This window comes from Alnus glutinosa, chromosome 5 (assembly GCF_958979055.1).
Source record: "Alnus glutinosa chromosome 5, dhAlnGlut1.1, whole genome shotgun sequence".
Lineage (NCBI taxonomy): Eukaryota > Viridiplantae > Streptophyta > Magnoliopsida > Fagales > Betulaceae > Alnus > Alnus glutinosa.
The window spans coordinates 1857793-1871053 of NC_084890.1; the positions used below are offsets into that span (position 1 = coordinate 1857793).

Below are 13261 nucleotides of genomic sequence, written 5' to 3' on the forward strand. Positions count from 1 at the left end.
GAGACTTGAGAGAGAGGAAGAGAGGCCAGGGGTAAAAGTGCTGAATTCACGTGAAAGCACTGAGCTTTCAATAGAATTAAAAAAAAATTAAAAAATGCTTTTAATCAAAGCTGCGCTTCACACTGCACATAATATTCACTCTGCACGAAGAAGTAATGAAGCTGAGTTTTTTTTTTTTTTTTTTTTTTTTTTTTTTTGTAATAGTTAGAAACAAAATAGTTAAAAATTATTTTTCTTTATTCTGATGAACCACTTTTTTAATGCATTCCCATCAGTTTCATCATTTTAACTACATATGTTGACTATTACTATTCCATTTAAATAATATTTTCTCAGATTTTTTTATTCTTTTTTTATTTAATCTTTTTTGAATGTTTGTCTTTTCTTGACAGTCATATTTTTAAATATTTTTCTTATTTTAATGGAAATTTGTATTATATTATGTTATTTTTTACTATATTTAAAATTGTGAATACTGAGAAAAATTATTTTTTAAAATTATGTTTAGATGGTTTCGAGAACAAGAGACAAAATTGAAAAAAGTTTGATAAAACTTGAGTAGAATTTGAATTTAAAAAAATTACCCAAACATGTTTTTAAAAAATAATCAAAAATAAAATGTTACCCAAACATGCCCCTTCAATTCCACAAAACCTGTTGGAATATGTGAACAATAAATTTGTACAATACTGGATGTCTAAAGTGTGGAAATATTGTAGTTTAAGAAAAAAAAAAAAAAAAAAAAAAAACATACACCTTTAGCCTAAAACATTGCAGAACGAAACATAGTTATGCATGAGGGGGAAAAAAAAAAAAAAAGAAAAAAAAACAAAGAGAGAAATAACTAAATTTTATAGTTTTTTAATGATTTAGTAAATAAACACTACTAACTATTGTTGGTGAGTACTCGCTCACAAAATTTTTTTAATTATAATAAAAAACCTTTCCCTTATTAGCCGGAGTACAAGTGTACTCCTTGATCTTTAGTAAAGGCGGATTAAGCCAAAAAAGATTTTTTTTTTCGAAAAGTCTCAACGTCCTCGTTGAGAGTCGCTCTGCGGGATGTCCAGTAGTCTATGACTTGGTCTTCGAATCGTAAGTTTCAGCCCGTTCCCGACTTGCCTCGCTCTCAGGTTGGCCCTTCTACTTGACTAAGTAGTATTCCACTCGTGCAGTGGGTGTATGGGCTAGCCCATGGTGCGGTCAGCCATGATGAAGCTGTTAGGAATAGTTTTATTTTTGTGTATTTTTACCAAACTACTTCACCAAAATAACTAAAAAGGCCGCTGGGAATGAGAGAGTGCCCTCTGATTTGGGCAAGAAACAAAGTTTGTGACAGTTTTGATGACGGGTTTTGGGGGGTAATTTTGGAAGTGTAGATGAAGAAGTCTTTGATAGGATGATAGTTTAGTAAAGGCTACGGGCATGTTGGGATAACATTTATTTTTTTATTTTTAAAAAATATGTTTGGGTTGTTTTTTAGAATTAAAATTCTACTTTAAATTTTTTCGATTATTTCTAATTTTTATCAAGTTCTCTAATTTATCTAAACATAAATTTTAAAAATAAATTTCTCCGGTATTCACAATGTTAAATATAATAAATAATAATAGAATATAATACAAAAAAATAACATGCCTAAACGAACCCTTAATTTGTTTCAAATCTCTTTAAGAAATAATATGTATATGTACAAACCACACTCAATCGTTCTTGGTCTTAAGTGGCTTGGCCACTCTTTCCCATACGGTTGGGCCACTACCTTAAGTGTTGGGGTGGTACAGTTACTCCTGAGTTTTTTTTTTTTTTTTTTTTTTTTTTATTTAATTCTTTTTCTTTTTATGAAGATTATTTTTGTTATTAGAAAGAACAATGACATTTGTTTAGTAGTTTAGAACGAATATTGACACAATTGATAATTTTAAGAAAATATTAATAATTAAGTGATAATTTAAAGGGGTATGTATACTATAAAAAAAAAGAAAAAAAAAAAAGAAAAAAAAAAAAGAAAAAAAAATAGACACGTGATGCTATTCCTTGGAGAGCTTAGGGTCCTTTTGGATTTGCAATTTCAAAAAGTGCGATTTAAAATAACGATTTTAAAATGTGCGATTTGAAAATAGTGATTTTTAAAAACGCAATTAAGCATTTGACAAAATCGCAGTTTAGCTTTTAAAATCGCGAATTTACCTTTAAAATTCTGCGTTTTCAAAAAAGCACAATCTTATCTGTGATTTGAAAAAGCAGATTTTATGCGTTTTCAAATCGCAATTTTTAAAAATGCAGTTCCCAAACGATCTATGTTCTGTGATTTGGTTTAAAATCGCACTTATTATCTATGAAATCGCAATCCCAAATGCACTCTCAGAAGGCTTTGCCGAAAATCGTCGGAAAATGTGAGAAGAAAGCTTGACCAATCGATCTGACATATATGTTCATTTTTATTTTTATTTTATATCATTTATCTCTTCTTTAGTTATTATCTTTAGCATTTATCTTCTTTTTTTTTTTAAAAAAAAAAAAAAAAAAAAAGATAAGATGAGGGCTAATTCCGTTCCACATGGGGCGACAAAAACAGCTTGAATTGACTATAGCACTCCCAATGGCTTATGTATTTTTAACTTTAAGCTAGAATAGATAATAAAAGTGTTAAAAATGTACTCCATCAGATTATGTATTCCTACTCTAAAATACATTTCCCTTAATTCCGTAAATAGTGGGCGCTACTTGCAGCGTTGCACGACTTAACGCTACAGTTTCCTTTTCCTCCACTTTTTCCTTTCCCTCCAACTTTCCATTTCCCTCATCTTCTCTCCCGCTTCTTTTCTCCTCTCTGCGTCTCTCTGTCTCCATCTGATTCATCTGAAGTTTTGAGCTCATTTTCATTCCCCATCTTCTCTCTGTCTCTGAAGGTCTTCTCTCTCTCTCTCTCTCTCTCTCTCTCTCTCTCTCTCTCTCTCTCTCTCTCTCTCTCTCTCTCTCTCTCGCTTGTTACTGATTTCTCACGCTCTATGGTCTCTCTTCTCTGTTTTGATGCAGGAATCTTGGTGTTTGGTGCTTTGGAAGATTGGATGATGGGTAGTTGAAGCATAAGACCTCAACGTCTGGGCTATCGGGCGTAAACGTGAGTTATTCTCTTTTTCCCGATTAATGTTTGATTAAATTATTGTAATTAGTTTTGTTTAGGAGCTGATTGAAGGATGATTTTTGGGTTCTAGCGTGGTTTATGTGATTTTTAACAACTGGATGATTTATGTGGCCGATCTATGAGTTCTAGCATGGTTTTGATTTTATATTTGTTTTGGGTTTTCTGGGTTAGACGAGCAGTGACGGGAAATGAGGATTTAGAGCTGTTCAGTTCAAGCCTTTACATTGAGTTAGGTAGACCTGCCCACTTGCTTGAATGGGAAGTGTGAACTACGTTTGGAAGATTACATTGCATTGGATTTATTGGTAGTTTGAATTTTAGCACTTGCAAATGAAATGAAGCCTGATATATGATTTTGGTTGCTGAATAGTGGAACTTGCGAAGTGTTGTGTGTGTCTGTTGTTATTTACTTTTTCTGTCAAATTCTTTTTTTCCCCCTTTTTTTTCTGTAACTGTTGAGCTATTTATTGGTTTGTGATGGAGCTGAGTTTCATTTCTTTAGTTCTTTATATTTGTATAAGCTTCTTGAAAGTGACTTATCAGATGATGACGTACAAGAGGGGGGAAAAAAAATCCCTTGAAAATGCCTAAATGTTATACCTCTGTTTCTTGTTTCTGTTTCAAACAGAGTCCCGCAGGTCTTCTTTGCTTCATATCAGAGCCTCTTCTTCAGAAGAGACATCTGTCATATTCTTTATAATAATGCCAGCACCATTGATCAAATAGAGATGACCATTGCTTTAATTTCAATATGTTTTATCTTCAAAAAAAAAAATTCAATATAGTGAAGAAGGACGATGATCGTGACGACGAAGGTATTGCTTGCACTGCTTCAAATCCGTGTTCTTCGCCAATTGACAATCACTTTTTTTTTATTTGTTATCTTTACTTTCGAAAATAATTTCAATTTCAATTTGAATTCTCAGTTTTGTATATTACACCTGTTTGATTAGTCGTTCAGGTTCCAGATCTGTTTACGCATTGCTATTTTGTTTCAATGATGAATGCGTTTGGTGTTAGTAGCAATCAAAAATTGAAACGTTTAGTGACTTCGTGCGTAATTTTCGTTGATCTGGTTTAGTCTAGCTTGGTTGATCTAATTTCTTTCATTTTGTTTACGATTCGGAGTTAGGTTGCTATTCTCCCCGCTCTTGAAATCACGATATAAATCGTGGAAATCTAGAAATCTGTTATATCGTGGAAATGTACAAATCTGATTATTTCGTTCACTTTGATACTGATGGTTTAGTAATTTAGATCTTGTAGCTTCACCTTCCATTTGGTGCGATTCAATCTTAACTGTGTGAGTTGTTGTAGGTTACAAGTTCAAATAGGAACAGTTGATCTTAATTTTGTATTGCATTACTTTACAGCGGAGTACTCTCCATTTCTGGGGATCAAGAAGGGTGCCGTTCTACAGGAGTATAGAGTTCCAACTGGGTACATCGCCAGCCAGTCATCTTCTTGCATCAGCACCTGAAATATGCCGGTTAACTTGTTGGTGTTTGTAATACTGGAATACAACGCTTGTGTCTGTTAAATTCCAAGGTGAAGGTGAGAAAGAAAGCTCGCTTAGTAATATTGAAGAAATTTTACCATTTTTCTTCAGCTTGTGTCTATTAAATTCCTGACTTTATGCTCATGTTTAATTTGATTTCACCTCCAGCAACAACTTTTGAAGGATGGATTTAAATGACGATACATTCTTCGTTCCTCTCATGCATGAGGGAGAATATGGTTACAATGCATATACGACGCCGGCTTCTTTTCATGAGAACATTGATTCCCAAGGCACTCATCTCTAACCTCAAACGGAATCCACTACTAAAAAAACTCCACGAAAAGGAAACTTTAGTGTGGAAGAAGATAACGTACTAGTATCGGCTTGGCTCACTACTAGTATGGACGCAATTCATGGTATCGATCAAAAAGCTTCAAAATTTTGGATGAGAGTTCATGCGGAGTATGATGAACATAAGAGGCCCAACTATTGTGAACGTTCTGTGAACTCTTTAACGAATCGGTGGTCAACGATCCAAGTTGCCACCAACAAGTTTTGTGGATGTTTAGCTCAAATCGAAACAAGGCATCCAAGTGGCGTTACCGAACAAGATAAGGTACAGATAAATTGTTATAACTTAAAGTCAATGAACCAATGGATTAATTAGTATAAATATTTAAATTATTGAATTTTTTGGTAATTTTTCAGATTGAGGAAGCGAAGGTGATGTATCACAGTATCCACGGTGGCTCATTTAATTTTCAACATTGTTGGAATATATTGAGATTTCATCCAAAATGGAAACAAACTGTGTCCGAAGGAGTCAAAAAAAGGAAAAGGAAAACAGTTGCACAGGAATCTTCTTATACTCCAGATTCAATACATTTAGGGGACGACAATGGGTCTCCATCAGTGATTGTAGATTTGGAGAGGCCAATTGGCAAGAAGGCCCAAAAAGAGAGAGAGAGAACATGAAGGAGGCAAGACCAAATGTCTGCGAATCTTGTAGAGGTAATTAATGGTATGAAGGAAGAAAAGAAGAAATCTCATGATCAGAGAATTGAAGAACGACAAGAGTATATTCGTCTTACAAAAGAAAGGCTTGTGTTTGAGCAAGCAAGAGAGGAAAGGGAAAAAGAGGCTGATATTCTTAGTAAGAAAAGACTTGAGATGGAGCAATTAAGAGAGGACAGAGAAATTATGAGTATGGATACAAGCAACATGTCTCCAATGAGAGCCACATATTTTCGTTCACGTCAAATGGAAATCATTGAAAAACGTACGGTTATTCCCATTTGAGATTGACTAAATGCTTTTACATGTATTTGATGTATTTTGTGTTCTGTATTTTGTTCAAAGTCTTTGTTGTGGACTAAATAGTTAGATTGTATTATTTATTCCTAGGCCAACTCTTTTATTATAGTCAAGGTGGCTTTCATATTGTAAAAGCGAAAAAAACAAATTGTATAGAAATGCCCCAAATAGAGAGCCAAATAATTCCAAACACACCTAAGATCCCATAGAAATCAGAAATAAACATCGATCAGGTCAAAATAAAATGTACATCTATGCAATTAATACCAAACTAATTTTTCAGGATTTACCAAAAAAAAAAAATTAAATAAACCAAGGCTACATCTGGTACTAGTGAATTGGGTAAAATAAAACCGGAAGCCCCAATCAAATTTTATTTTATTTATTTTTTTATTTTTTGGGTGGAGAAGGGGGGTTTAGCAAAGAAAAAATTATAACATAATCCTATATAATCGTGAACCCCATATTCAGAAACACAAAACTGAAATAGACAAATTAAGAAATTATCCTAGAAATCAAAACAGCAACAACCATTAGCATTGATCCAATAATCCTCAAATTTCATATGAAATGAAATTTAAAATTACGATTGGCTATGTATTTGCCATAAATGCTCAATGAGGTCTGTTTGTAGTTGAGAATGAGTTCCTCTATCTCTAATGTGATGATGACGTTCAATGAAGTCCGTAAGTTGTTGATTCGTAGTGTGTGGCACTGGTTCGTAAAGACTTTCATCAATTTGATCGTAAACAAAATCATCTGCTCCGAGGTATAGATGTCGCTCATCTTCAACAATCATGTTATGCAATATTATGCACGCTATCATGATGTTTTTAAGCATTTCATGATCAAAAGAACGCGCAGGTCCTCGCACAATAGCAAATCGTGCTTGAAGCACTCCAAATGCACGTTCTACATCTTTCCTTGCTAACTCTTGAGTTTTTGCAAAATGTTTTCTCTTATTTCCTAGCGGAGCATGAATTGTTTTTACAAATGTTGACCATGAAGGATATATACCATCAGCCAAATAATATCCCTTTGTGTAGTCATTACCGTTGATTGAGTAGTTCACTGGAGGAGCACGCCCTCCAGCAAGCTCAGTAAATAAAGAAGAATGTTCTAGCACGTTGATATCATTATGGGATCCTGGCAACCCAAAAAATGCGTGCCATATCCAAAGATCATATGACGCCACAGCTTCCAAAATAATTGTTGGTTCACGAATATGACCAGAAAACATACCTGCCCATGCTTTTGGACAATTCTTCCATTTCCAATGCATACAATCGATGCTCCCCAACATCCCTGGAAATCCACGTCTTGCATTCACCTCTAGTAGTCTAGATATATCGTTGCTATTTGGTGACCTCAAGTACTTGTCATAATAAATGGAAATTACTGATTTAACAAAATATTGTAAACACTGTGTTGCAGTGTTTTCTGCAATCCTCAAATATTCATCCATAAAATCACCTGATACTCCATAAGCGAGCATTCTAAGTGCGGCAGTTATCTTTTGAAGGGAAGAATGTCCGAGTTTTTTAGCAGCATCTCTTCTTTGGAAGAAATATGGTTCATGAGCTTCTATCGCAGTTTGAATACGATTAAACAGAGAACGTTGCATTCGAAACCTTCTTCAAAATTTCGTAGGAGAATAGACTGGCGATTCTGCAAAATAATCTAAGAAAAGACGTTGGTGGCCTTCCAAAGAATTACGCTGGATGAACCTACGGCGTTGAACAGAACCAAGGCGCGATGTTGCGCCTCTTTCATCACGCAACCGTTCTTCTTCAACAGAAAAGGCCAAAATGATATCCAACTCGTCATCGGAAGATGAAGAGTCAAAAATTGTAAAAGAAAGATCCCTAAAAAGAGTAGAAAAAGGAAACGTTTAGAGAATTGTGAAAAAGAAGCCTGATTTTTTCATAAAAATGCGAGGCAATATTGAACGATTAACGGAGGAAACTCATGGATCACAGCTTTCTCTGGCATGCCAAACTTTGGCTGGGTAATTTATAGTAAAATTAATTAGTATGAATAAAAAATATTTTTATAATATCCCTAAGAATAATATGAGCATGTCAATGGGATGAGCAGTCGATGACCCGTTATTGTAGTGTTCTGTTGGAAAAATTGACTACTAAAAATATGGAGCAATTCTAGAAAGGCATATTCTCGTAATAAATGGGCAATGCAAGCTCCAAAGATGACCCGTTATTGTAGTGTTCTGTTGAGAAAATGGACTATTAAAAACATGGAGCAATTCTAGAGAGGCATATTCTCGTAATATGGGCAACGAGAGATCCAATCCATTTCGTTTCATATATATCATATAATAGAGGAATCATTTAGAGGAATGCATAATATTGCGACAAGTGGCGTATTAAAATGCTACCAAGTATTCATTTTAAGTTAAACGGTGAGTTTAGGTTTGTGTTAAAATGTGATAGTAAACTCAATCTCTATTTGCATGCTAAATAAAAACTGAATCCCTATTTTTTCTCTCAAAAAAAAAAAAAAAAACTGAACCCTATTTTTGTGTTAAACATGGGTAACACGGTGAGTTTAAGAAAAAACACGGCTTTTTCAAAAACCTGAAGCGGTTATTTCTTACAACATTAAAAGGCAAAAAGGCTCATAGCAGTTACATAACCACTCAATACAACATCATAGCAGTTACAAAACCACTCTATACAACGAAAAACTGTTTGCTTCCCATTGCTATCTTACTATTTTTAGCATCTGATCTATCAAAAGGTACTCTCTCTGTTTCTACATTTTTGAGTTTTCTTTGTTTGTAGATTATGAAGATCATATGTATATCAAGATTATATGATTATTTATTTTTATTTACTTAATTTGTAATTTGTTGTGTTCTTGCATATGATTTTTTGTAATTCTCTTTGTTACCAAATCAATTATTCTAGCGAATTCATAACCATTCGTTCATCTTCTTCCTACTATTTTTTTTGAAAACACATTGTAGAACGACAGAAAAATGTTGTTGAGGTTTAATTGCAGTTCTTATTTCAGAACAAAATATCAAAATTACGTAACAAAAAAATAAGCATCTACAACCGGAGAGAAAAAAAAAATGAAAAGGAACACAAAAAAAGAGACTAAGATAAATGATACTCACTTACTATCGTCTTAAATTTCACATGAGACTATAACAATATAATTAAAGCTCATGTTTCTACATCTCCCCCAAGAAAATTGCAATATAGAACTTCTATAACAATCTTGAAGTTTTCCTCTTTCTCTTTTTCTCATCTCTGTCTCTCGGGTACCTGCTGTGTGTGTGTGTCGGTGAAGAAAATAATAGAAGAGAGAAAGGTGCAGACAAGAAAGAAAAGTAGAAGAGGAAAAGAGAAGATAAGTAAGAGAAAGTAACTGAAGGTAAAAGTGAGTGCGTGTTCGTCAGATGGGTGTGTGTGGTGGAAAATACATAGATGTGTGTGTTTGTCATTCATCTGTGTATAATTGTAAATTGATTAGGTGTTCAAAAATAGAAAGAAAACAAAAACAAAAGATAAAAGAGGAGGAGAATCGGTCAACTAAGGGAAAAATGAAGCAAAAATTAGACAAAAGAAAAAGGATCTCTGTTTCTATGTACGTGTCCCACAAAAAAAAGAATAAGTGTCTGTTTAATTAGGTGGGTAAAGGATAATAATGGATAAAAAGATAACTGTCTATTGAGTTTTTAAATGCCATACGTTATTTCATGGTGCCATATGTCAAGCTTAACTGTCTATTAAGTTTTTAAACTAATTAAATGTTTAAACATTGCATTTGTCTGTCTATTTCTTTCTTTTGCTTAAATTATATAAAACTAGATAAAGTGAAAACAAACTTTGTTTCTATCTTTAATCTAACAGTTTATTTTTTTTGTTGTTTTTTTTTTTTTTTTTCTAATGACCTTTGGGCTTCTTCTTCTGCAAAGTTGTAGAGGCCAGTCTCTACTTAAGAACAAACTTTATATCAATTTCAAGATAAAATTTACATTATAAAATCACATTTCCTATTTATGGCTCTCTAATTATGCATTTAAACTTTTTATTTTTGAATTCAATATTGTAATCACAATTACACATTGCGGTGATCTAAGCTTTATTTTGTTTTTTTTTTTAAAAAAAAAAATTCCCTGATTTTCAATTTGATGCTTCCTTTCAAGCTTTGATCACAATGCAATTTATGCAGATCCATATTGAAAGACTTTGTCTTATTTTGTATTTATTTTTCTTTGCATTGTCATTTTCAGAATGTTCTTATATATATGGGTTTTAATTATTTTGGAATGTAATAGGTATAACACCAACAATATTATAGATTCATATTCGGTGTCTATCAATGTTTTAATAAGTGTATTTTTTTTTTATTATTATTATTATATATATAAGAAGGATTGGGTGTGCTTGATGATGGCTATTATTAAAATATAAAATAAAATAATAAATAAAAAAATTAGTTTATAAAATGGATAATTATTTGTTTGTTGGTCTTTATCCGGTTCTTTTTGTTTTACACTATTTTGTGCATTACAATATTATGTAATTGTTCTCTTGAATTAAATTTAGTAAATGTAAATATTCAATACATGTGATTTCTTTTGCTTAATTTGAAAATAATTTGCAATAATCGTGCAAATTCTTAAATAATTTGAAGTCGTGTGTTTATACTTTTTTTAGTTTACGTCATTCAATTTTCATATCACAAATTAAGCATAATATGTACGCTGATAATTATATAATTTAGTAATATGTATAATGTTTTGTGAGTTATAGTTAACTTGATATTGCCTTTCATTTTGAAGGTACAATGTATACAATAATAAGAAAACAATATTCATAATATTTCGCTTCATGTTTGGTAGTTTATAAATTGTTAATTATTCATTATTTGATTACGGTTTGTGTACGATTTTGGTTAGTGTGAGATTTTCTTTAGTTGAAATAATTTTCTTTTTTGTTCCTTTAATTTATATTTTGGACTGCAGCATGGCAGACAAACATTATAAGGAAAGATGAACGAAATCCCAACGGACGCTTACTCAGTCTGGTACGCTGGGCGTGTCGCGAGAAATATGAAGTCCTCCGTTTGCGTCCTTTCATGGTGAGGACTCCTAGCGTCAGTCATGGGAGGGGACGACGTGTTCAGGTACATCGAGAAGGGATATCAGACAGGGGACTCGCTCATGCGTGCGCCTCTGATCCTAAGAGGGCAACATCACTAAGTCGCTACCAACACTTGCATCAAACGCCTAAAGTTATTAATTTTCACCACATGATTGATTTGGAGTGTCAGGAAGAGACAAATGCATGTATACCATGGGGTTGGGCCACTACCTTTAGGTGTTGGGATGGTTCAGTTACTTTTGAGTGTTTTTTTATTTATTTATTTTTTTCTTTTTATTGAGAGTACTATTTTTATTAGGTAGGATAATGACATTTGTTTAGTAGTTTAGGATGAATGTTGACACAATTAATAATTTTGAGAAAATATTGACAATTGAGTGATAATGGGCATGTATACTTAAATAAATAAATAAAATACACGTGATGCTATTCCTTGGAAAGCTTAGAAGGCTTTGCCGAAAATCATCCAAAAATGCGAGAAGCTTAGAAAGCTTGACCAATCGATCTGACATTTATGTAAGTTTATTTTTCTTTTATTATTATTATTATTATTATTATTATTATTATTATTATTATTATTATTATTATTATTATTTTTTACCATTTATCCCATCTTTAGTTATTATCTTTAATTAGCATTTATCTTTTTTTTAAAAAAAAAAGATAAGATGAGGGCTAATTCCGTTGCACATGGGGCGACAAGAACAGCTTGAATTGCTATGAGCCTTTTAATTTTCTTGGTTAACTAAGCATTCAACTTTTTTCTAAACGTGAATAGAATATAAGCAAAAGCATTATCACCTGTACATGATGGTTGAAAGACTTGAAGGCAAATATATACGCCTTGTCCAACGAATAACATCTTCTATGACGAAATTACATCATTGAAACAAAATTTGGGACAGCTGTTTCCCATATTTAAAATTTGGATTAACTAAGATTCTTTCCATTTCAAATCATTTTATTGTTTAAATAAGATTTTAAAGATCTAACCGTTTATATCTTGACACACAATAAATATGTTAAGTAATTTAAAATAAAATAAAATCTAAACCGTCAAGTGGGTTCCTTGGATCCAATTCCTTAAAAGTCATGGGATAAAGTTATAGTGATAATAAAAATTCCCTATAAAAATTAGTCTCTCAATTGGCCTTTATTTTATGCTTATGTTAATGGAGTTCGACTTTATTCGTTAGTTATGCTAGGGTCATGTATATATATATAGTTTACACAACCCCACTCTCGCATAGTTGCATGAGAAGTATGGCTTGGTGGCATGGGCTGCTCCTCGACATCTCTTATTTATTTATCATTCTTTTTCGTCGAATCCGTAAGATTTACAGCCACTCTTTACAGTTAATTATTTGATAGTACTCTAATTATGGAGTTCATATTAGCCGGTTCAAACAGTCAAAGAAATAAAAAAATAATCCCATGTGTAAAACTACTGGATTTTTCACTATCTTTAGTGTTGGGGTGGTTAAGCCACTCCTGAGTCCTGAGTGTTTTTTTATTTGTTTAGTAGTTTAGGATGAATATTGACATAAACCAAATAATTAAAAAGGTATAATAAGGAATCAAAATTAATAAACCAAATATTAAGCCAAATATTATATTGTCAATATTATAAATATTGTAGATTAATACAAACTGCACATAAAAATATAAACAGGAGTTCATTTGTAGACATTAATTTTGGAGCAAATCAATTAATGATAAGTCTTCTTCTTAGTAGTTTTGAATCGCTTGTAAAGAAACTTGAGAGGTATTGAATCATCATCCGACTCTGTGTCTTCTATAGGCAGGGAAGAATGCAAGGAAGAATCTTTACTAAACATTTGTTCGTTCTCTATTGTTTGGCTAACAACGTCATATTCCTCTTCTTGTTTGGAGCTAGAGCCCCTAATCTTTACAATTGGAGTTTCCTGTAATAAGAGATTGAGTTTTATTAGAAGTTGCATATAATTATGTAGGTAAATATAGTGTAAATTTGAAGGATTCAACATATAATGCATTGTTACCTTATGGATGTTAGCTTCTTTTGCAACTTGCGCTTCAAAGATTCTATAAACAGTATAATTTTCCCAACCTTTTTTCAAATTATATTCATTGAGTTTCAATTGGAAGACATATTCTCTGGAAACAATTGCTTCGATTTCTTTT

At 32.4% G+C, this 13261-nt stretch overlaps 1 protein-coding gene and 1 long non-coding RNA gene across 3 annotated transcripts; one reads left to right on the top strand and one right to left on the bottom strand.

The window, feature by feature from the left end:
* The first annotated feature begins 2716 nt into the window (after positions 1-2716).
* On the top strand, positions 2717-5069 carry LOC133867736 (uncharacterized). Of its 2 annotated transcripts, XR_009900155.1 has the most exons (4): positions 2717-2912; positions 3040-3124; positions 4522-4702; positions 4815-5069. It is a non-coding gene; the product is annotated as an uncharacterized LOC133867736 (long non-coding RNA). The 2 variants fall into 2 exon arrangements; XR_009900156.1 differs by lacking the exons at positions 4522-4702; positions 4815-5069 and adding an exon at positions 3328-3523 and having other exon boundaries at positions 2737-2912.
* Positions 5070-6546: 1477 nt separating this feature from the next.
* LOC133868205 (uncharacterized) lies at positions 6547-7587 on the bottom strand. Its single transcript, XM_062305023.1, has one exon. It carries the CDS (start codon positions 7585-7587, stop codon positions 6547-6549), a length of 1041 nt encoding a protein of 346 aa, XP_062161007.1.
* Between the last annotated feature and the right edge of the window lie 5674 nt (positions 7588-13261).